Source organism: Juglans regia, chromosome 2 (assembly GCF_001411555.2).
Source record: "Juglans regia cultivar Chandler chromosome 2, Walnut 2.0, whole genome shotgun sequence".
Lineage (NCBI taxonomy): Eukaryota > Viridiplantae > Streptophyta > Magnoliopsida > Fagales > Juglandaceae > Juglans > Juglans regia.
Window position 1 is genome coordinate 29,679,919 of NC_049902.1, and position 26,500 is coordinate 29,706,418.

The following is a 26,500-nucleotide window of genomic DNA, read 5'->3' on the forward strand; positions in this document are numbered from 1 at the left end:
ACGTCACGGTTTATCAAATAAAAACCCATTCTTTTTTATTTCTTACCCTTACAGTGGCTCTCGGCAGCAGCAACCCAATGGAGGAGCCACGCACTCTGTGGATTTAACGTCACTCGGTGCTATACGCCGTGATGGAGCCACCCACGCACTTCCGGAGTGATGGAGACGCACGGGGCTGGCAGATGGTGAGGCCGGCGGCGAAAGGACACCAGCTGGGGGAGTGGAGGAGAGAACGCGGGGGAAGGCGACGACGCAGAACGCGGGGGAAGGGAGACGAAGCAGAACGCGGGGGAAGGGAGACGAAGCAGAACTCGGGGGAAGGAGACGAAGCAGGGCGACGAAGCAGGTAGACGAAGCAGACGAAGCAGACCGCGGGAGACGACGCAGACAGGGCGACGAAGCAGAACGCGGGCGACGCGGGCGACGCGGGAGACGAAGCTTGGAGACGAAGCAGAACGCGGGTCGGGGGGGGGGGAAATTGAAATCAAACTAAAAAGATAAACGCACGTTTTCATTAAAAAATAATAATAAAAATAAAATAAAATAAAATACACGTCGGATGGAGTGCGGTGGATGGGTAAACAGTAGGCACCTGTATAGTAGAACTCTTTCTAAAATTGATTATATTCTTAATTGTGGGGAGCGAGTTGTTACAGTTGGTATCAGAGTCCTGCTTGAAAGATTATGTAAAATTTTTAAAATAAAAGAGAAGAAAACTTTCTGCAAAAAAAAAAAAAATTACAAGAGAAAAGGAATTTTGAAAACATAAAGTGAAAAAACAAATCTAGGTCAATGTCTCCTCAATGCATGTCCTGCTCTGCAATAAATAATTTTAACTTTTACTAATTATTATGTTAATGAAAATTAAGAATGATAAATTTTATATACATGCAAGACAAAAGGCACCTACAATATGAAAGAGTTTTAGCGCATAAGGTAAGAAGTTTCTAAATATGAGGTTATGAACCTTTGGTTTTAAGATTGATGATGCATCTTGTTCATAAGTAAATAATCTTATATTTTGTAGAGTTTTATTTAAAGAAATTAGGAATGAATTTAGTGAGTTTTGAAGTTATGACATAGATTTATGTATAGTATATGGTATTTCATGATAATTTGTGGTACTTTTATATTCTATAGGCAACACGATTCTATTGCCAAGTACGAGTTGTAAGATTTAAGACCCGAACTTTGGAGATTCTTAGGTTACGATTTATTGAGGTTATTATTTTAGGTGGAGAATTTCATTATTATTATTTCACATTGAGAGTTTTATTTATATGGAGATCATTAGTTCCTATTGTATATCAAGTTAAGATAAGTGTTAGGTGAATTTATCAATCTCATTGTTAAGACTGATATTTGTTTAGGCTTGAATTGAATTTGAATTGTATGATGGTTGACACGTAGCGTGTTAACGTGTATGCCTAAAGGATTAATGATGCATCAGACCAAAATATGATACGATTGGATTTTTTTGAATATTAGGTTTGACTATATGATTGGGGAGTAATGAGACATGAAAAACATGTGGCAGATAAGTATAAAAGTTATTTGCGGTATAGAAAATTTCGAGGACGAAATTTTTATAAGGATGAGAGTTTGTAACGATCTAGCCCAATAATTCTAACATCGAGATATTCATAATTTTTATTGAGCCTAAATTATATTTAATTTGCCATATTAGATAAACCCACTAGCGATAAATTATTGAGATTGATTAGTAGTTTTAATTAGGTTCAGTAACTAGGTTAACTCATATTTATTATTTATTGAACGAGTTAGACTACTTTTAGAATTTAAAGATTGTCTATTAGAAATTTATTTCAATTTAAAATCATCACTGATTGAAGTCCCATATGCAATCTCAATCACTGTTAATCCTATATTTAAGGAATTATAGATCATATTTTTAAATTCAAACTCTCTTCTTAGATTATCGTGAATGAGTGTTCAGCAGATTAGTTTTACTACATGTATTAACCGAGTCCAACTCAAACTCGTTGTCATACTTTCCCAAATCTCTCTATAAATATTTCTCTTCCGCGTGTTATTTGGAAAAAACCATAAACCTCTCAGTCCAACACTATGATCAATTTTACGTCGAAAAGTTTATGAAGCAACACTACAAGATAAGTATCTTAATCATAAATTAGATTTAACATAGTTAGCTAGTTATATATATTATTATTAAAACCAGTTCTTTGGAAGCCAGGGTTTATGTACCACGCATGTCATAATATTTGCAAGCACGTCATTCTTCCTGTTTCATTCCGTATATTATAGTTATATATGTATTATGAATCTCATGCATCTTACACTGCATAAAACATGTAATCTTTTTATAAAATCAAGTGTAAAATAATTCAAAATAGTTAATCAAATGGTCATTCAGATGCATGATACCAATGCAGTTTCAGGGTGGATGTGCAAGCCATGCTAAAGCGTGGTCCATAATAAAATCATTTTAAAAAAAAAAAATATGGGGAGCCAAAGTGTTATACTGAACCTGACATAATTTTTTTTTCATTCTAAAGGAAGCGCCAAGCACAAAAATTCTATAAATAAAATCATTCATTATTAAAATATTGAGATCATAAGAGAGAGTGCACAAAAGTATTTATTAAAATTTCTCAAAGTTCGTGCCATAAACATCTCTGTACATGATCTAGGTCATTGTTACGCCTCCCTAGAATAAGTCTTATCCTGCAGCTCTACTTTTATAAATATTCTGACCTAGTGTGATTTAAAAATATAAAAGCAAACTAAAATGAATTGATGATTCAGTAAGAAACCTATCATAACGGAAACATACTTAACATAAGATGTTTCATAAAAAAATTTCATGCTGGAAACTAAAAATCATGATTAATCATTCTGATGTTTATGCTATGCATGATTGATTATTTGAATTAAATGACTAATCTGATTGATTTGGCTGATTTGATTGACCAACACACTTAACCATGTGTGCGAGATTGTGCATCGGCCTCACATCCCGGGGTTGCAAGAGGAGCCACTAATAATATTTTGGCATATTATAGTGCACCATGCTTTAGTCTGTGGCTTGTACATCCACCATGAAACTGCATTAGTACCATGCATCTAAATGATCATTTGGTTAACTATTCCGAGTTTATCTTACACTTAATCTTATAAAAGATTATGTGTTTTATACAACATGAGATGCATGAAATTAATAATACATATATAACTATATTATACGGAATGAAATATGATGAATGGCGTGCTTGCAAATATCATGACATGTGTGGTACATAAACTCTGGCTTCCAAAAAGTTGGCTTTAATAATAATATATAAAACTAGCTAACTATGATAATCCTAATTTATGATCAAGATACTTACTCCTCATAGCGTTAATCCAATATTTTCGGCATGAAATAGATCATATGAACCAAAAATTGAAAGAAGACGTAATGGATATTGTGATAGGAATAAAGCAGTCGGTTATTGACATGTTGAACATGGGTCACACACGATGCTGGACTGGGTATCTTGGGTTCGGTTATTGCACTTACGGAGGTTTATGGTTTTGCAAAATAATATATAGAAGGGAAATATTTATAGAGAGATATGGGAAAAGGTGTCGACGAGTTCAAGTTCGAGTTGGACTAGGTCGCGATAATTTAAGAAGAGAGTTTGAATTTAAAAATATAATCTAATAATTCATTCAATGTAGGATTGGTAGTAACTGAGACTGCATAGGAGATTTCAATCACTGATGATTTTAAATTGAAATAAATTTCTAATGGTCGGTATTTAAATTCTAAAAGGAGTCAAACTCGTTCAATAAATAATAAATGAGATTTAACCTAGTTATTGATCAACCTAATTAGAACTCCTAATCGACTTCAATAATTTATCACTCGTGGGCTTATCCAATATGACCCATTAAATATAATTTAGGCCCAATGAAGATTATCAATATTCCAACCTTAAAATTATTGGGTCGGGTCATTACAACTATAGTATGCAAGAATACCATCAACGGCTCCTTTTACGGCCGTGGGACGTGGAGTCCGTGCACAACCTCGCATATAAGGTTAAGTGTGTTGACCAGTCAGATAAGTCAGTTGATTCAGATAGATAAGTCGTGCATGTCATTAACATATTTATGAATAATCATGATTTTAATTCTCAGTATGAAATATTTTATGAAAAATCTTATGTTAAGTATGTTTACATTATGATTTGTTTCTTACTAACTCATCCACTCATTTTAGTTATTTTTATATTTTTAAACCACCACAAGTTAGAGTATTTATGAATGGAGAACTTCAGGGTGGGACTTAGTCCAAAGAGGCATGACAGTGATCTAGATCATGTACAGAAATTTTAAGTTATGATTTTTATAGTACGGATTTTGAAAATTTTTAATAAATACTTATGTGTACTATCTCATTTATGATTTAAATATTTTAGTATAAAACAATTTTATTTATTATAAAAAATATTTGTACTTAGCACTTCTGTAAAAAGTTAAATATTTTTATAAGTCGAATTTAATACTAGCACTCTGACCTTTTTTGAAAATTTTAAAAGTGATTTTAAGCCGAACCCTCTGTTCTATTATATTTTTCTATCTTATTTTTATGTGCTTGTCGTATTGCATTTGTCTGGCTTATCTTCATTTTTCTTGACTTATTGCATTTTCTAGCCCTATATCGTTTTCCCCGTACTATTTTTTTTTTTTTACTCCTGTGACATTTTTATGTTTATTATATTTTTTCCATCATATCTTCATTTGTCGGTGATGTTGTATTATTTTTATTAGATATATTATTCATACCGACTTTTAAAGAGAACTTTTCATTAATTAATTAGCCTGTTTGAGATATCTCAAATAAATAAAAAAAAGTATTTATTTAAATGAATCTTCATTTTAAAATTTTTAAAAATATGAAAAATATAATTTTTAATTCCATAAAGATTTTATAAAATCGGTTAATGCCAATTATTATTTTACAATCTATTTTAAAATGAATCAAAACAATTATGTCATTTTATTAATAACTTTTTCTTTAAAAGGTAACGGATTCGATCTCTGGCAACTTGATCGAGTTGCATTACGTACATGATTGAATCACATTCACACGAATCGAAAGCTGAATAAATAGCTCAGCTAATGAATTCGTCATGGGTTTCAGATCTATGCAGTTGAATAGTCCATTAATATTGGGGTAGGTTTCTAAAACGTGATCACCCTTTCGCTAGAAAAAGGCCTAACTACGTGTACCTTTAGGGATCGGTCATTACATTTACATGCATGGGGCCTCTTGAGACGTACTAAGAAATCCATTACCCTACGTACGTACTAATTAATTAAAACTCTTGAGACGCAGGCAAGTTTCTTGTCTAATTAAAACTAGGTGGGTCGTTGCTTTCTGTCTCGGTCCCCATGCATATATAATAAATACGCTCAATTTAATTCAACCCAAAAACTATTCAATAATTTCAATGTGTACCGTTGCTTTTTATTTTGTCCGCAAATTTACTAACTATTATCATTAGGAGATATTACGTAGGTCATGTTAGGTGAGGATTAATTAAGAGATTAGAGGCATAAAAAATATATAGGAACCACACGGGTAATTACGACGTTTATTGTTACCTATATATATATATAATATTTAAAAATGTGTCTACTAGTGAATTTTTATATTTTTATTTTTTAAAATATTTAAAATATGTTTAAGAACACTAAGAGACGCCTGATAATAAGAGTTGGGCGGTACATGAGTAGAAAGACCCCTGCATGCACTTCGTATTTGCAAGCTGCATGGAACAGTAGCTTTGGCTAGAACGAATGCCGCTTCAGAATATTAGTATTGGACTCATCAAATGAGTCAAATCTTCACAATTTGATAATTTTAACTTTAAATCCTGGTATTAGATTCATCATATGCTCAAATGTCAAACTTTTAGTTACAGTACATTTTCCTTCATTTTCAAATTTAAAGACTCATCACTATTCACACACTCTATAACTATTATTTTATTTACTTAAATTATTATTTTGATGAATTCAATAGCTAATCCAATGTGGGGTTATAGATAGAGAGGTTTTGAATTTATGAAAAATATGTATTTTTTATCAAATTTTAAAAATAAAAATGATGAATCCAATACAAATGCTTTGAAAATGTGAGAACGAGATATGTCTTTTTGGCAGATTGAGAGTTTAATTAATGAATTTCTTCATTTTTTGATGTATACAACTCATACATACATACATACATACATATATATATATATATATTAATGTTCGTAGAATACCGTCTTGCGGTATACACATTTGAAACATGCATGATGCAAGTCTCTTGCTTGAGCATTTGAAAGAGTTCATGTGGCTTGACTGATCATGAGCTAGCTAGCCATACAGGCCGGACTAGGTCCTAAATTTAGTTCTTAAGAAATCAACCTAGCTATCTTCAAAGAGAGGGGCCGGATTTTAATCCCAGTCTAGCTAGCAATTTCATATTGTCGAGGCAAGAGCGAGGACGGGATTAATGGGGGCATGAATAATTAAGTAGCCATGTTTTGGATGAGCAAATTATTAAGAATATTAGTCGGTATTATAGAGAATATTAACATCTCATTAATGCCAAAAAAAAAAAAAAACAGCAATTCCAGCTAAAGATACATGATTTGACTAATCTGTCTTTATTAACCAAACATTTTTCTAACTGTGCATGAAAAAATGTTGGTTTGTTTTTACAAATGAGATAAGGTGGGATTAAAATTAAAAAGTTAAATAAAATATTATTAAAATATATTTTTTAATATTATTTTTATTTTAAAATTTTAAAATTTAAAAAAATTAAATTATTTATTTTATTTTATATTAAAAATTTTAAAAATTATAATAATTAAATAAAATAAGATAAGATTAGATGATATAAAAACAAACATGCTGAACGGTCGCTATCTAGGAAGCTTTTTAATTGTCTTACGGTGCGTGGCGCCAAAATTGATTATTTTTTTTATTTTTTTATTTTTTTTTAAAAAAATCACAATCCTCCTAATTTGACCACCTACCAAAGTACTACTAACTTCCTTGCATGTACAGCCTAATTAAGTAGCAGTACCTAGGTGGCGGAACATGCACCGATGGGGCGACCAGCGTGTCGCCTTGGGTCAATCCAAGGGTTGCATTATATTCATATAGAGTCATGCTACACCCCGCAAATTCTTTCAAGAAGGTTAAATACCTTTTTTTCTTTTACATTTTTTTTTATATTCTTAAACAATTTTTTAAAAAAAAGTCACAAAAATTAAAAAAAAAAAAATTATATCAGGACGACAAATAGCATTTTCCACTAGTATATGAAAAATTAAATGGACTCATGAGTTTGCCCCGGCCTTAATCTTACCACTCATACATTTTATTTTATTTTTTTAATTTCTTTTTACTTAATGATTAATAAAGTAATTATTTGTGAAATTATGTATTTCTTTTATTTTTTCTTAATACCTAAGGATATTGAAAACATTTTTAAAATAAAAAACAAAAAATTTCAACTAGCGGTATGCCCAATTGTAAACGCTAGGCAGCCCATTAGCAGCATCCTTAATATATATATATATATATATATATATATATAATTTGTTTAAATCATTATTATCTTGTTTAACTCTTCTATTTTTTTTATGTATTTTTGGATTTTTAAATTAAAGGTACTATTTTAGTAAATTTAATTTTATTTATTGGTTTCAAGATTGATATTGTGAGCTAGGATTATTTAGTTTCCAAATTAAGGATCGTAAGATTCTAGTAGTTTACTAATTGAAAAATATTCTAGCTACAAAAAGATTGTACAAAAGCAATCTCAATTGACGTGGCTTGATGCGGTTTGTCAGATTATAAAGTTACTTTTATTATAAAGTAGATCTAATAAATTAAATAAAATTACATCAATTTATAGAATTAATTTTATATAATTCATTTGTAGATGTAGCACTCTTCAAATCCATTAACTAAATATGGTGAGCAAAAACACTCAAATCCCAAACTTCAATTAATACAACCGATTAAATAGTCACGCTCTATCACTCCAAAGAGGATCAACTTCTTTCTAGCTTTAATTCTCTTGGTGCATGTAGCTAGAACCATAAATAAGGAATGACCATCGATCTTAAAGTACTAAATGATCCCCATTAGGCTTTTTAGCAGTGAGACAAAAATAAAAAAGAACTTAAAAGGAACTAACAATTAATTAATTTCAAAGCCTTCATCATCATGAACATGTGATCTAGTCTTAATTGTAATTGTTGAGAGATGGCTTGAATCTTGTTGAAAAAGTATCTCTAAGAATTGGTTGCTCGAGCGGTGTCTCTGCCGCTCGAGTAAAGACTAACCCAGTGAGTTCGCTTGTCAGTTGCTCGACAGTGAGCTCGAGTTGGACACAAACAGAGAGTTTTACTTGACACTCGTTCGACACTCAGCTTAAGTGGGATGGCTTTCAGAGAGTTCGCTCATCAGCTACTCGACACTCAACTTGAGCAGTTTGGCATCCAGAGAGCTTCGTTCGATACCCGTTCAACACTTAGCTCGAGCAGAATGACAACCCTAACATTCTTTCAAGTTTCGCTCGAGCGAATGTTCATAAATTAGGGCTTGCGCCTCTATAGTATAAATATGAATGTTTCAACATTCATTTATAACTTTTGAACCTTTTAAGGCCACTTTTGTAGTTGAAAAGAGAAGTCATCTTTGTGATATTCTCAAGAGTGTTTTGACACATTGGAAATAGGACTTTGTAATCAATCTTTGTACTCCAACATTTGTTGATAGAGAAATCATTGAGACCAACCCCGCCAGTGGACGTAGGCTCACATTGAGCTGAACCACTTAAATCTTAATATTCTTTGTATGCTTGTTGTTATTTCCTTTATTTTTTTCTTGCTTCCGTTATTATTTACTTCAACTTAGCATTTGATAACCGATCTATTCCCAACAAACCAGTATGAGAGCGCCAGATTCTGTGCGAAGTCTTGAGGGATGGTTATGACAAAGTTTGAAGTGGAGAAATTCGACGACCAGAACAACTTTAATTTATGGTGCATCAAGATGATCGAAGGTTTTGCTGCGACAACAAGACTTGTCGAAAGTATTGGACGGGAAGGTATCCGATGATTCTTCTGCACCGGTAGGAGCAGATGAAGAGAAGGCACATAGTAGTATTTTGTTGTCATTATCGGATGGATTTTTGTGGGAAGATGCCAATAAGGAGACCATTGCTAGTCTTTTGTCTAAACTTGAGAGTTTGTATATGAAGAAATCTCTCACCAACTGTTTGTATTTGGTTATATATGCTCAAAATGAAAGAACGTACTCCTATCTCTAAACACTTAGATGAACTAAATAATATTATTATAGATTTGAGGAATACTGACATGCTTGAGGAAAATGATCAAGCCTGAATTGTTTTGTGTTCGTTGCCTATGTCATTTGATAATTTCATGAATTCATTGTTGTATGGTAGAGATACTATTTTCTTAGCAGATATGAAATCTATTTTGATGAATTGAGAATTAAATTGAATTTGAAGGGAATGGATAATCAAGCCAGTGGTTTATTTTTTAAAGGTTCCTCTGGCAGGGGTAGATAAAATGAGAGAAGTTCAAAGAAGAACATGAGTAAATCTAGGGGTAGGTCACAGTTAAAATTTAACAAGAAAAATGTTAAATATCATTACTTTCATAAATTTAGTCATTACAAGAATAAGTGTCCTAAACTGAAAATAAAGAGGAAGGCACTAGTTCCTCTAATGCTGTTAGCTTTGCTGATGAAAAGTCTAATGGGGTAGATATTGTCCTAACAATTAGCGGCTCAAGTAGTCGCTATGGTGACAAGTAGGTTATGGACTCAGCTTGTATTTTTTATATGTGTCCCAAGAGGTATTGGTTCACTACCTATGAGCAAGTTAACGGTGGCTCCGTTTTTATGGAAAATTATATGATTTGTAAAATTGTTGGGATTGGTTCAATTAGGATTAAGATGTTTGATGGGATTGTCAGGACATTATCTAATGTCCCACACATCTCAGATTTGAAGAAAAATCTTATTTCCTTGGTCACTCTTGATTCTTTGAGTTTCCGCTACACCAGTGAAGGTGGAGCTATTAGAGTCAGTAGGGGCTCCATGGCTGTAATGAGAGGAGATAAGACAAATGGTCTTTATTTCACAATGAGAGGTGTAGCTGCAGTGTCTGTTTCAGATAATCTAGACTTAGACATTACCAGTTTATGGCATAAGCGTTTAGGTCACATGAGTGAAAATAGGATGTTTATTCTGAATAAGCATGGTTTGTTGTGTGATCAGAAGATAGCAAAACTTGAATCTTGTGAACATTGTGTTTGAAAAATAGGGTAGGGTTTAGTTTACTACAGGGGTTCACAGAACTAAAAGTACTGTGGACTATATTCATTCTGATCTTTAGGGCCAATCTTCTATTCCATCGAAAGGTGGAGCCCAATATTTGCTTACTTTTATTGATGATTACTCACGGAAGGTTTGGATTTATTTTCTAAAAAGAAGAGCGATGTGTTTGCTAACTTTAAACAGTTGAAGGTTTTAATTGAAAATTAGACAGGTAAGAAGGTTAAGCGACTCCGAATCGACAATGGTATGGAATTTTGCCAATGTGCCTTTGATGAATTTTGCAAAGATAATGGCATAGTGAGGCACCGCACAATGAGACATACTCCACAATAAAATGAGGTATCTAAACGGATGAATATGACTCTCTTAGAGAGAGCTCGCAATATGCTTTCAAATGCCGGCTTGCCTAAAGTCTTCTGGGCTGAAGTAGTCAATACAACTTGCTATTTGGTTGACCGCTCCTGAGCCACAGCTATTGGTTTAAAAACTTCAAATGAGGTATGTTCTAGTATTCCCTCTGATTATTCAAATTTAAAAATTTTTGGTTATCCTGCATATTTGCAGGTTAATGAGGGAAAACTTGAGCCAAAGACAAAAAATTACATATTCACTAGATAAGTCAGTGAGGTGAAAGGATTCAAGTTATGGTGTACTGATCCTAAATCACCCAAGTTTATAATTAGCAAAAATATTGTATTTGATGAACAATCCATGCTTAATCTGAGAAAATAGTTTAATGTGTTTGCAGGTGAAGAGTAGGGTAATGGTAAGAAGATGGAGTTACAGGTTAAGGCTTCACAAGGGGTACCAAGCGGCACTCAAGATCATGCTATTACTGATGAGCATGATCTTGACTTTGATGACGGCGCACAGGGTAAGACTATAGTATTGCTACAGGTAGACAGAGGAGGCAAATCAAGCCACCTCAAAGATATGCTCATGCAGATATGGTGATGTATGCACTTACTACAGCAGAGGACATAGATGGTCAGGAAGCTGTCTAAAGTAAGGAGTGTGCACAATGGTGCGCAGCAATGACTGAGGAGATTGAGTCTCTTTACAAGAACCAAACTTGGAATTTGGTTAACTTGCCTAAGAAAATGAAAATTGTTGGTTGTAAATGGGTCTTCAAAAAAAAAAGGAGAGAGAATCCACGGTGTTACAAATGCAAGGTACAAGACACGCTTAGTTGCGAAAGACTACAGTTAGAGAGAAGGCATCAACTTCAATGAAGTTTCTCTCCAGTTGTGAAACACAGTTCAATTAGGGTGTTGCTTGTCATGGTGTCAACATATGACCTAGAGCTTCAGCAACTTGATGTTAAAACAACATTCCTGCATGGTTTGAAGAAATCATTTACATGATCAGCTTGATGAGATCATTTATATGCATCAGCCGGAGGGGTTTATTGTTCAAGGAAAGGAAGATCATGTATGCAAATTGAAGAAATCATTGTATAGTTTGAAGCAGTCTCCAAGGTAATGGTATAAACGTTTTGATTCCTTTATGATAGATAATGGTTATGTGAGGAGTAGCTATGATAATTGCATTTATCACAGGCAGTTATCTGATGAGTTTATCATTTATTTGTTACTTTATGTTGATGGTATATGCTTATTGTTGCTAAAAGCATATCTAATATGAGTTTGTTGAAAACTCAACTCAAAAATGAGTTTGAAATAAAAGATCTAGGTGCTGCCAAGAAGATTTTGGAGATGGAGATCCACAGATATAGGTAAGCTGGAAAGTTCTACTTGTCCTAGGGAAAGTACATTGATAAAGTTTTTCAGAGATTTGGAATGTCTATTTCCAAACCAGTAAGTAAACAATTTGCTACACATTTTAAACTTTCAGCATCCATATCTCCTCATAAAGACAATGAGGAACGGTTCATGGCTAGTGTTTATTATTCTAGTGCAGTTGGCAGTATTATATATGCAATGGTTTGTACTTGTCCGGATATTTCACAGATGGTGAGTGTTATTAGCAGGTACATGGCTAATCTGGATAGAGCTCATTGGTAGGCTGTGAAATAGATACTCAGGTATTTGAGAGGTACTTCAAACCTTGGTTTAGTCTTTGATAGAGAAATCGACTACAATTCAAATGTGGTTGGTTATGTTGATTCTAATTATGATGGAGACTTGGATAAGAGATCAAAATCATTGACAGCGTATGCTTTCACTTTATGTGATTCTGCTGTTAGTTGGAAAGCAACACTACAATCTACTGTTGCTTTATCAACTACAAAAGCAGAGTATATGGCAGCAGCCGAGACTATTAAGGAGGGCATTTAATTGAAAATTCTGATAAGTGATTTGGGATTACAACAGGATGCAATTTCAATGTTTTGTGACAACTAGAGTGCAATATATTTGACCAAAAATCAAATGTATATATCATGAGAGAACAAAGCATATTGATGTTAGGTATCATTTCTTCGAAAAATTGTTAGAGATGGCATACTAGAAATTCAGAAGATTACTACTACTGAAAATTTAGCAGATATGATGACAAAGTCAGTTCCAGTTTACAAGTTCAAACTTTGTTTGGACTTGTTTGGTGTTCGTGGTATGTGATTCCTTTAGGGGATTTGGTAAAGGGGGTTGGTTTCTTTGGTTAATGGATTCTTGGTAGAATTCAAGCCAATGTGAAGATTTGTTGAGAAGTGGCTTGAATCCTGTTGAAAAATCACCTCTAAGGATTGGTCGCTCGAGCGGTGTCTCTACCGCTCGAGCAAAGACTCACTCAGTGAGTTCACTCATCAGCTACTCGTCAGTGAGGTCGAGCTGGACACAAGCAGAGAGCTTCGCTCGACACCCGCTCGACACTCAGCTCGAGCGGTATGCTTCTAGAGAGTTCGCTCATCAACTGCTCGATACTCAGCTCGAGCAGTTTGGCATCTAGAGAGTTTTGCTCGACTCCCGCTCGACACTCATCTCGAGTGGATGGCAACCCTAACGTTCGCTTGAGTGAATGTTTGTAAATTAGGGCCCGTTCCGTTACAGTATAAATATGAATGTTTCAACATTCATTTATGACTTTTGAACCTTTTAAAGCTACCGACTTTTGTAGTTGAAAAGAGAGGTCCTCTTTGTGATATTTCTAAGAGTGTTTTGACATGACTTTGGAAAGAGGATTATGTAATCAATCTTTGTACTCCATCATTTGTTAATCGTGAAATCATTGAGATCGGCGCCGCTAGTACACGTAGGCTCACATTGAGCTGAACCACTTAAATCTTGGTGTTCTTTGTGTGTTTGTTGTTATTTCCTTTATTTTTGTTTTGCTTCCGCTATTATTTACTCCAACTTAGCCTTTGATAACTGGTCTATTCCTGACAGTAACCATGCTGATTTATTCTCTATATTAATCATCAATCAAATTTATAAAGTTTCTAGCTAGCTATGATCACCATTTAGTAATTTCTTTGGCTTCGTGTGAAAATTAGGCAATTCTTGATGGCTAAGATCAGAGACAAAATATTTTTTTTTTTTAGAACAGATTACACATATATAATTAACCGAAATCCTGACCTGAGATCGATGGTTGAAACTTGAATAAATTCAGAGTTGAGACAAAATGAATTGTCAAAGTTTAAAACCCTAAACAACGCATCATATCAATTAATTAACAAGGTCTGAACGAAAAGATCAGTACATCCTGATCATTCGGTCATACATATATGTTTTTTTAGTATTAACAAAGAAAACTCATGCTATATATACAAATAAAAATGATAAAATGTCTGCAGTCACATGCATATATCATGTATTCTTTTAAGAGCTGTTAAGAACATGAAATACCAATAGAAGTGGCTGTAAACCGCTCTGAGGTTGACTTCCCTACCAAAGAACCGATCTCAGGAGAAATTCCGCTAAAATCTAACTCCGGAACCTCCGGTATCGTGTTAAGAGCCCCGGACTTGTCGTACACAACATAAAACGTCCCTTCCTTGGACTGATTTTGAACGTTAAGTACAGAAGTAGAAGTTGGTTTTGGCTTGAACACAGACCTCAGAAGCTTTTGTAGCGAGCGAGAGATCTTCGAGGATTTCTTGGGTACGGAAGGCGGTGGCTGAGGTTTAGGAGGCGCTCGTCGATCGGGTAAATGCGGCATGGACATGGTCCTGCAGGATATGGCCGAGTCAAGCTGGCGTTTGAAGGAGTTGAGCTCAAATGAGTCGTAGAGACTGCTGCCACAATCCCATACAAGGGACTTGGGTTTGTCATGTTGTTTCTCTTTATGTTCTCGAGATTTTTCCATTCCTTCCTTGCTAGTCACACAGACAAGTGTACGGAGAGAGAGAGAGAGAGAGAGAGGGTGTTAGCAAGAAGATTCAAGGGTAGAGGATCGGATTTGAGATCGATGGGGGAAGTGTTCTTCCTTTTCAAAGGGTTGGTGAAGCTTCAATGGCGTTGGTTAGGACTTTTAGGCCTAATTAAAATAGAAATGGAGCCGCCTGAGTTACAGCGTTCACGCCCTCCACATGTGAACCATCAAATTCTGTGTTTCCGTGTGACAGCTTTTCATTTCTTAAGCCTTCATTTATTGGGACAGATGGTTGCGCGTAGATGACTCTACTTCTTATTCTAATAGTCAGTTCCACAAAAATAAATATCGGAGATACTATAGCCTTTTGACCTTGACCAAACCAAACGCTGGTTTGGGTGAGAAGAAAGGACCCTTTGTAATCATCATATATATATATATATGAAAATTCTATATATATATATATATATTGATGAGTATTTGATGAAAATTAACCACTAAAAGCTGGCTCCCAAAAAAAAAATAGAAGTAAGTAAAACGTATAAAAGATCATACGCAAGAGTTGGGCCGGATGATTAGATTGTATTTGAAGAGCGAGGTGATCATATTTTATAAATAATTATAAAAAAAATAATAATAATAATAATAAATAAAAATAATAATAAATAATAGTAAAATATTCTATCCAAACTAACCTTAATTCTCATGAAAGAAAAAGCCAAAAAAAAAAACAATCAATTTGATGCGTAGGCTATAATCTTGTTATACCAAAAAGCATTAACTCTCCCATTTACGGGGTTTAGTTAAGGTTGTCAAGGTAGAAAGCCGTTGGTCGACATTAATTAATTTGAAATTAATCATTGGAACTAGCTTCTGATAGAAAAATGTTAGTAGATAAGTTCTATTTTATTAGTGGATAAATAATTGTAATATAAAAAGATAATTTTAGAATTTAACGTATAATATTAAATTACGTTATTTTGTAAATTTATTTTTATACTATATCATTTAATATTTTTTGAATTTGTATATAAGTATTTAATGTTATATGTATCTTTCATTATAAAAATTAAAATCGTGATCCGATAATTAGTTCAAAAAATTAGAAAATATCTCAACTGAAAGAATATATAGAATATGTATGTGTATATATATATATATATGAGCAAACTCATAATAAAATGGACGTGCATGATCATCGGATGGCATTAGTGGATGAACAATTACCATGTAGTTCCTACGTAGTAGTGTGCATATGGTTTCTTAATTAATAATAAAAATAATAAAAAGCTATATATATTGATAAGATAATATTTCCAAATCTTTTTATGGACCCGCAGGCCTTTATGAGATTAATGAGTCTCTCTGACATGAGACACGGATGCATGCAACTTGTATTTCTTTTTTAATATCTGTTGGTGAGTCACATGATTTTATGCAAAGATCTATCTGGAAGTGGAAGATATTAGATCATGAGTGCTGGCACCAAATTATCCTTTTCTTATTTTATATAAGAAAATAAAATATAATATGAGAATATAAATCACAGCTTTAATTTCCTAGCTCTTCCATGATCTACGCTTTTGTATTTTATACGTGTCCTCGCTAGGGGCTACGTGCTTTATTAATGCGAGGAAAAGTCTCACATAGAAATTATGTGAATCTTATTAATAAAGTGAATCTTATTAAAAAATATTAATAAAGAATATTTTTTTTTAAGTGAATCTATTATTTTACAATGACTTACATAAAATTTGTATATTTAAATTTATACAAATTATTTCCCTTATTTTAATTAACGTCCTTTCTACGAGTCACGTAAAATGAGCTCAGGTTCGTACGTGAGAAGCTAAGAAAAGGCTAAGCGTCCGGCTCCGAGCTCCAGCTGGGAAATACATGAAAATAATTAGCGGGAATAAGGAAAATGATATTCTCACCACTGATTCTTACAGCTCGATGTTACTGTTGAAATTTTTTAATTCTTCTTTTTACTTAGTGATTAAGAAAATAATTTTTTAATAATATTGTAATTTTTTTATATTTAAAAAAAATATATTTAAAAGTATAAAAAAATACATATAAAAAAAGACAACAAAAGAAAGAAGAACAATTATATCTAACGATAGCTCCTATCGGTAACTGGGAGTGGTGGACGTAACACTACCCAAATAAGAAAAGATTGTCCGTACATTCCTTGCCCTCGTCAGCAGCCAGTTAGGATTTTTTTTATAATTTGTTATATATCAGTTATTATTTATTATTACATTTCATATCTGATAATTTTTATTTTTTTATAAGAAGTGGGATGTAAAATAATGAATAATAACTAATGAGAATTTTTTTTTTTTTCTACAACATTTCGAAAACTATCAAGTTTATGCTTTATTGGGTTAATAAAAATATGTACAAGTCCCATATCTTTTATCTCATTGGAAAAGAATAATGTTAGATAGCCCATCAAGAATACTGTTCAAAGTTATCGTTTGTATATCTATTTATTTTTTTAAATGTTAAAAGTTATAACTTTGTGCATGCTAAAAAACTTTTGTGAATAATCCCGTTGTGGCTGAAGTTCTAGCTTTGGAAAGGTCTGTCTGGAAATTGGGATACAAAATACTGTTCATGAAGGTGATGCTCTTACAGTAATCAAAGATGTTCAAGGATTGAAGAAAATTAGTCTTAGTACGGACAGATTATAGAAGATAAATATATTAAATGAATGTGAGATTCACGATCGACAATGGAACAACGGAAACGACGTTGGCATGTGATCATGGTCACTAAAGACGCCAACTGAGAGTTAGAAAATCCAACACCATATATAGACACCAATGGGCCATATTGGCTAGCTCTACATGATTTTGCATGCATAATACTCGATCGGAAATAAAGAAATTAACTATATAGTTTAATTGAGGGGTACGTACTTACCCAACTCGAATTAGTTTAATTCCAAATTGATCTCAGAAGCTTAAGGCATATCACATCATCATTTAATAAATAACTCAGTTTGAAATCATGCGATCAAATACCAAAACACACTACAAAAGTCCCCGCCCATGCATGCATGCATGCATACTGGTATCTCGATCGGAAGAGTAAACTTCACGATTTTCGAGTAATAAAACAACTGGACCACCTCATCAGGACCACATACACACTAATTCCCATTCTCTATTCTAATTGACGGGAAGGATAGCCTCAGCCACTAGACTTGTTTGCATTGGTATATATATGTATGTATGTCATTTTCGGATGAGAATATTCCTACTTCAGTTTATAAGATAGATATCAGAAATTATGCTCGTATCCAATGTACCTTGCTAGCTATATTCTAATTGACAGGAAGGTTAGCCTCAGCCACTAGACTTGTTTGCTTTGGAATATGTCTTTGTCGCTGAGAATAAATATATCAACTTCTGTTAATTTAGAGATCAGAAATCCTTTTATATATCTATCAATCCGACATGTATTTCCCCGCCGGCCCCTTTCCTCAATTATATCTTTTGGCCCTAATCTAAATAACACTGGCGGCCACTTCTAGCTAGAAGGCAAATGTTGCATTGTATCGATGCATGATCTCTAGCAGCCAATGGAGGATATGGAAATGGATTTACTGCTGAGATTGAGAAATATACAACTCGTGCATTATTGTGAGCAGACAATGCTTGCCCTTTCTTAATGTAATTACTAATATTGTACTGCATGACATTTACTCGATAGCAGCAGCCATTAATATGCCTGCAGAGAAGAACCGACACGTCCAGTTTTCGGACTATCTGAGCCGAGGGACAGGATTAATTGGAGCTGACTTGGGAGAGGTTGAGGGTCAAATCAATTGGCATGATCAGCAAAAGCAATTTGCAAACTCGAAAACTCCTATAATTATATAAGTACAAAAATATAATTAGGCATATGTCCGGGCACATGTTTTTGCAGTGCCTTCTCATGTTACAGATTATAACCGAAAAAAGAAGTGTGAAACCTTAGTTCAAATTCCAACAGGCTAAAATGGTATGGTTCTTCAGCCAAGGGGGTGATTTATTATGAGCTTAACCGACCACTTCACTGCTAAAGAGCTTAAACTTGTTGGCATCAACCACCAGTTGTCTTACAGAAGAGAACGCGCCCATGATTCCTGTGCCTGTGAAGATGATCATAATAGAGACATTGATCAAATAGGTGAGGGAGGTTCGTGGAGGCTTGTACGTCATGTTGTATAGAAGCATTGGGAGGACGAAATCCAGAGGAATGAAGCCAATTGCTCCTACTACAGCATTAATGTCTCCAAAGAAGGGAAGCATTGCTGCAAAAAACCCACAAAATATCATGTATAGCGTCCGAAGAATTAGCCGAGGAATAAGATTCCTTCTTGAAAACATCCCTTGTTTCACGTCAGCTGATTTTTTCTCCATGATCTCATAAGCAACTTGGGAATAAACCTGTATTACATTGGAGAAATTTACCTCAATACGACCTGAAACATTGTATGAACTAAGAAATATAGCTTAAGAAATGTAGAGTGAATTTGGGATTCAGTAACTAGACAAATTAAAAAGAAAAATATATCTGAAAATATTAATTGTTATGTCATGTGCAAGCTTACGAGGCCAATGGCAAGGAGCTGAAGGAGAACAAAGATGACAGCAAGGCCAAGAACCCATGTTGGAGCCAAGGAAGGTCCTTCATCCGGCAGCAGGCTCTTGAGAATATTCGAGCTAGCTTTGTTTCCAAACACCCAATATCCAGACACTGCAGCCGAGTAGAATGTAATGAAAATTACGCTGTAGCACATCAAAAGACCTTTTACCATCTTCCCAGTGGTAGGTGGAGCAAGAGTTGCCTGCATTGATGGTGTGGCATAATTAGAATAAAAAGGCACTGGCAACCCACTGCCTGACTCTATTTCTTCCATTGTTCATATCATCTGGACAACCTACTTCACTATTATATACCATTTTAGGCATGAATCAACACCTGCATTCCCAGCATGTGAGATTATGCATTTAAATCAACCAGATCGATCGTGCAGTGCCAGCCCAATTGTCCCCTAGTTCAAGGTGCAACATAGCCTATGCAGAATAAAGTTTTGAATCTTACAACTAAAGCTCCAAAGAAACCACAAAACTTCTATTCAGAAGCTGTAATTACTTGTATCTCGGGTAGTATCCCATTCCCAAAAATGGCAGCTATAATGGATATGGAAGTAAAGGCATTGAAAACTCTATGTAACTTCGAAGTTTCCAAGGAGTATTCCCTTGCAGGGGCATTTTTTGAGGTACCTGCAGACCGACAGATATTGGAACTTGTTTAATAACCAGAACAAAATGAGAGATACCTACTGCGAAGTACTACAGACACAAAAAGATTATATAAAATAAATCTATAAATTGATGTAACTTCATGAAATCTGTTAGATTTATTTTATAATAAAAATAATTTTACAATTTGACGAAATCCGTTAGATTTATTTTATAATAAAAGTAATTTTACAATCTAACATATCACATTAAACTACATTAATTTGTGAATATTTTTCTTTTGGAAAGTCACAAGCTACTAAGTCAAAAAGCTCGTTTTGCACGACCCTATTGGTAAAAGTAAGTACACTGCGCAAAGGTTTCAAACTTTCGAGTTATTGCCAATGTTTTGAATATCGTACTAGTGACCGTTTCGGTCAAGGCATTGAAATGAGATATTTTGGTACCGGTACCATTTCGAATGCCGTTTCAGAATTAGAGGTGGGTAGCGGGGTCCCATACCCCTCTACCTCGTTTGCCCCGTCCAGCATGGAGAAGGCCTAGCGGGGGCTGGGGTGGGATGACCCCAGCGGGGCCCCACCCCGCCCCCCACTCCACTCGATATATATATACAATTTATTAAAATCTTGAAATTGTATTCAAATCATTAGATTGCCTTGGCCTTCTAGGCCAACCTTTATATAGAAGGTTAAGGCAATACAATAGTTATCCTTAAATAATGTGGGATTTAGTAGGGCCTAGGAGACCAAGACAATTCAAAATATAACTCTAATGAGTTTAAGTTCTTTTTGTATTTATAAATTTAAATTATATTATAATTTAGGTCTAAAAAAATAATTTTGGACCAAAAAATTTTTTTTTAGACCCGTTGTGTTGGCCTAGGCGAGGGGCGGGGCGAGGTGGATTGGGTTTTTTCCCCTGCACCCTGGCCGGTGTCGGGGGGCGGGTGAAAAAACCCCACCCCCGCATGGTGCGGGGCGGGGCGGGGTGTGGGGAAGGGTACCCCCCGCCCCGCACCACGCGGGTATCAGCCCTATTCGAAATAGTCTATATATGAATAAATTATATATATAAATTATCTTCCAAAATAATAATCTATATATAAATAAATTATATATATAAATATAAATTATAAATAATCTAGTTTGAATTGAGAGGTCAAAAAATGAGTTTACAATTTGAAGGAATGAAAAAAAAAAGTAAAGGCTTAAATATCGGCCAATAATGGCCAAAACAGTCAAAATTCTGATCGGTACGAAATTATATCATTTAATGTACCGGCTACACCACAGAAATGGTATATTTCGACCATACGAGCCGGCTGGTATGGTACGAAATTCAAAATCCTGGTTATTACTCTGATCTTGCTCAGATTTATAATGGAAAGATTTGCAATTCCATGTTAATGATAGGATGACATAAGCATGATGCATGGATGATTTCGCATGTGTTATTTTTAATAATTATGAAGTTCTAAAAGTGTGCAAGCTCACCCACTTCATTTGAAAAATAGTAGAGATAAACTATTAAAAAGTTGATTTTTTCACATAGGTCCAAATTTACTTACTTTTTTTAAATTAAGTACATAAATACTGTACATTTTAAAATTATACAAATCATTTTTCTTTTGATAAATATTGCATCTGTCGTATGATCTTGTTCACACACATATATATATATATGAGAAATTATTTGTTAAAGTTTTAAATAGACAAGTCTCATGCAAGTATTTATAAAAAAAATGAATCCTACTATAAAAAATTATTATTTATTAGTAGAGTCCACTTTTTTACGAGTGTATATGCATGCATTTATACTGTTAGATTATATCATTCCAAGAGCCATAAGTATGATTAAAGTTTTAAAAGTCCATTTTTTAATGATAAGCTTTCTCCATATATAATACCATGGTTAGTTTGATTATTACGTACCTGCATAAATACAAGCAGCAACCACAAGGGAAGTGTAGCCCAAGCTAAGAAGAAGCGAACCCAGGTTGATGTGTCTGAGAGAGTGAAAGGTTGGAAGTTGTGAGAGAACTATCATTGCAAGCGTCACCATGGCTATGAATTCGTACAATTTCAGGGACCCGTTAGGAACAAGGTTCGAATAGACGATCTTTGACGGCCCATTAAAAGAGATAGAGAGAGAGAGAGACAAACACAGGAAAAATGTAAAAATGTTAATAGAAATTAATACCAAAATGAAAAGAAAAAGAGTAGCATTTTAGATCAAAATTACATCTTTAATTAATTTGTTCCAATATGTAATCATTCAATAGAAGAAGAAAATTAAGTAGCAACAGTCCTTGTGGGACCATAAGTATTCCAACCGATGTTGAAAATTTGAGGATCGAGATCATGACTGAATTGAGCATTTATCCATTATATATATATATATATATTGATGGTATTATGTTTTTATTGTTGAATATTTGTGTGTTGATTACGGATCATAGCATCACTTGTCCCGTACCAACTCCAAATCATGATTCTTTTTCACAACTTATTATTGTGAATAATCAGATAAAAAATGGTAGAAATTAAAAAAAAAAAAAAAAAAAAAAAAAAAAAAAACCATACTTCAAGGCATTCTGCTGCAAGTAGAATTGCTCCTATTCCAATTCCAGTGTTGATAGCCGTCTGAATGAATATTACAAAATAAAACATCCATCCCGAGCCTGTTTAAGAAAGCGCGCGCACACAGTTATAAATCACTTTTTTCTTGTTATTTTCTTTTAACTACGTACTCAGATCTATACGATATTGATCCTTTTAAAACATCTAACCTCAAAGATGAGTTCACCTCCCCACATATACACGTATGTATAATTTTACGCATAACATTATTAATATTGAATAACAATTTCATTTATCAGTCTTTTTTTTAATTTAAATTTTAAAATAAATCAGCATATATAATTATATGAATACGTGTAAACTACTTGAAAAATAAAAATCAATACCTTTCAAACGGTATATATCGAGTATGTACACGTCCATGCCACTTATTTATTACTCTTTCGTATAACATTTTAATTTTTTAATATTTTTAATAAAATGACACAACGAAAAGGAATAGCAAAAATAAAAAAAAAAAATTAATACTTGTAATCGTGAATCGTGATTGTGTAAATACCGTACAGTTATTTTAAAAAAATAAATAAATATAAAATTTACTTAAAAAAAATTAATTTTTTAATAATAAATTTTTTTTTTTTTTTAAACAACCGTATGAAATTTAAACATTCTACAATTTTACATAATATTACTAAAAAAAAAAAAAACAAATATCTTACGAATATGGCTATTAATGATATCATTAAGATTACACCACGTGCAGTGGTACACCACACTCCTTGATATTTTCTAGTCATTATCACATTGCTTTATTAATTTCCCGAAAAAGAATTAATCAAAATACGAAAATTTGTTTAAAATTCCGAATCGTTCGGGAATGTTGCTCAGTTGCTGTGATCCGTGATCATATTATATAAACGTAAACGCAACTTTTTCGCAGCAAGTGAAGGAGAAAAAAAAGACTTTTTAAAACTGGAAAGAAAACGTTTACGATATTTTAGACGGGAGCAAAAGAGTTTTGGTGCGGTGTTGATTTACCTAACACGTCTGCGGCGAGCTCTCGGAATCGGATGTGTCGGCGACCTTCTTTCTCACAGTGTTGGAGCACCTTCGTCATGAGGTAGTATGAGTAAAAAGTCACGACTCCCATTACCGTCAGGCAGAAGAACCCTAGGCCCCACCCTAACCCTCTGAACACGAACGGCAGCGCCAGTATCGTCGGCCCCACGATCGCCGTCGTCAGATGAAAACCCGCGTGCCACCATTGTCCTATAAGAAAAATCCAGAATCTATTTCATTTACATATATATGGCCTAGAAAATGTCGGAGAAAACCCTTTATATATAATACACTGTTACAGAGATTGCTCCCGGCGGAGGAGGCCGGACGTGACACCTTTTGATTGGAGGACGAAAACGGCTCCGGCATCTTCCTCCCGGCTGTTCTCGGGGAATGGGTCAACTCGTGGACGTTCACCCATATATTGGTGTATATATATATATATATGCGAGAGAGGAGGAGGGAGAGGGCGGGGGCGCAAGATATGGTATGGCGGTCTCAGTCAAGAGATCAGCACGTTAGTTTTAAGACGGAGGAGGAGATACAGGGTGTTGGAACAGGTGGGGGGTTCATAGGATGCGTCGAAACAAAGCTAAAATGCACCGTGGGGTAATTTGTGCTCTGCCGATCGCGACTATGTATAGAATATAGAAAAAGATACAAATCCTAAAGCATCGCATTCGATATTTGCATATAAAACGAGATAATTGAGCTGGAGACTTGGGAGAACAATAGCTATTTAATTAGGAGGTTCTTCGTCAACTATGAAGTAGACAACATTAGAGATATAGGAATATATAGATTACAGATAATAAAATATATATTTATGGATTTGTTAGAGTGACCAGTGGGCTCGAGAAACTAAAAGGAATGCTTTTGACATTTTCATCCAAGGAAATTGCTATAAACCGTCCGGCCATTTTGCCATCTGCGTTCATATTAAATTATTAAAAATTTATTTATAATTTATTGTTTACGCTCCTTTGAATGTTGAGATTAATCATTTCTTTTCATTTTTTTTCAAATATTATTTAAATATAAATATTTGATAATTTTAAATTTTTAACTTTCTTCATCTAATAATTATTTAATTATTATAATTTTTAAAATTTTTAAATAAAATTTAAAAAATAATTTAACTTTTTTAAATTTAAAAAAATTATAACAATATTATAATTTTATAATATTTTGATTCAATTTTTTTCTCTTATTTTATAAAATATTTTATTTTATTTTATTTTATTATTATTCTTATATTATTTTATCTCATTTCAACGTTTAAACAAGATGATAGCATAGCGACAGGAAAAGGTGGTCAAGAGGATGGTAAGAAAATTTTTTTTTATAAAACCAAAAGTTACAAGATTATCCATGATTTTTTTTTCATTAAACTATTAACAATATAAGGAATTTAATATTTAAATATAAAGGACAGTATTTTCCTTCCAATTTTTTTAAAAGTTATTTCACAACTCATTTTAAATCATTGTAATTGTGAAACTTCATTAAAAATAATTTTAATTTTACATAATTACATTTGATTTAAAACATAGTTAAAAAAAATTATAGCTTCATCATTTTCCTTCTCAAGATCAACACATATAAGATAGTTTTATACCATTTATTATTTATACATGTGTGTTTGTTAGACAGCATAAAATACTTTGTAAAACTGCTTATCTCTTTCATATAGAATTTTCAAATTCACATAAAAAAATTATAGGGATTTAAGTTCTTAATTACTAACTTTACTAAAATATCATAAGTCAGCATGGGTTAGATTAATTCTTAATTATTACTTATCATTCATATATCATACACACCAATGTATAATTTATTATTTAAAAAATATTTGAGCCACCAAAAAGTAGTTTCAAGACATTTTTTCAATTCAATTTTTTTCATTTTTACTTAGTGATTAAGAAGGAATTTTTTACTGATATTACAGATTTTTCTTTTTAAAATATTTAAGATATAAAAAAATATATGAAAAAAAATTTTAAAAATAAATAAATGACCTTATTGGGAGGATCCTCTGTAAGTGTGTGCTATCCTTGTCATTTTTATTTTTTTTATTTAAACTCAAATATCTACGCATAAAAGGTTGCTTTGTAACTTTGTTTTGAGTTCCGTAGGAATCGGCAGGACGATCACTTTTATGCCGTTTCGCTGTACACAGCGTGTCCTCCACTCCCTTTCACCAATAGGCTATAGCTTTGAATAACGTGTGCGTGTGGTTTTCTCCTTTCTCCTTTGGATAAAAGGAACAAACACAGGCAATGATTAAAGAAACTGGTGGCCGGTTTGTAGCTAAATCCTCGTAATTCATTTTATTTAATTATTATAATTTTTTTAATTATAAAATAAAATAAAATAAATAATTTATTTTTTAAATTTTAAAATAATAATATTATTAAAAAATAATATTTTAACAATATTTTATTTAACTTTTAATTTTCATATCAACTCAACTTAATTCAGTTCAACATTCAAATAAAATCTGAATATTAAAAATCTATTTAAAATTTGTTCAGATAATTTTAAACACTGACATGATGGAATGAAAATAAAAAGTTAAATAAAATATTATTAAAATATTATATATTATTATTATTATTTTATAATTTAAAAAAGTTAAATAGTTTATTATATTTTAATTAAAAATTTGAAAAAATTATAATAATTAAATAAAATAAGATAAAATATTTTTTGTATCCAAGGAGTGTTTGACAACGAGTATAAATGATATTTACAATTTTAAAAATTATAAATTTTATATATTTTTAAAAAGAATAGACAAATCTAAAATTCACATATTTTTATAATAATAAATTTTGTTTTATTTTAAAAGAAGTGTGCAGCGCTTACCATAATCACTGATTAATGATCACTTAATTGGAGAAGTGAGGTGCATTGATTAAT

The 26,500-nt window shown here is 33.0% G+C and overlaps 2 protein-coding genes across 2 annotated transcripts; both read right to left on the minus strand.

Moving 5' to 3' along the window:
- Positions 1-13,997: 13,997 nt before the first annotated feature.
- Positions 13,998-14,972, minus strand: LOC108987129. The gene has a single exon (XM_018959991.2). The coding sequence runs from the start codon at positions 14,671-14,673 to the stop codon at positions 14,197-14,199; it is 477 nt and encodes a 158-aa protein (XP_018815536.1). The 5' UTR covers positions 14,674-14,972; the 3' UTR covers positions 13,998-14,196.
- A 3,567-nt stretch (positions 14,973-18,539) lies between these two features.
- Positions 18,540-24,348, minus strand: LOC108987159 (probable GABA transporter 2). Its single transcript, XM_018960027.2, has 7 exons — positions 23,915-24,348; positions 23,558-23,788; positions 22,523-22,620; positions 21,872-22,058; positions 19,831-19,961; positions 19,286-19,522; positions 18,540-19,121 (listed from the first exon to the last, which is right to left on the minus strand). Exons 1-7 carry the CDS (start codon positions 23,997-23,999, stop codon positions 18,732-18,734), a joined length of 1,359 nt encoding a protein of 452 aa, XP_018815572.1. The 5' UTR covers positions 24,000-24,348; the 3' UTR covers positions 18,540-18,731.
- Positions 24,349-26,500: the final 2,152 nt, after the last annotated feature.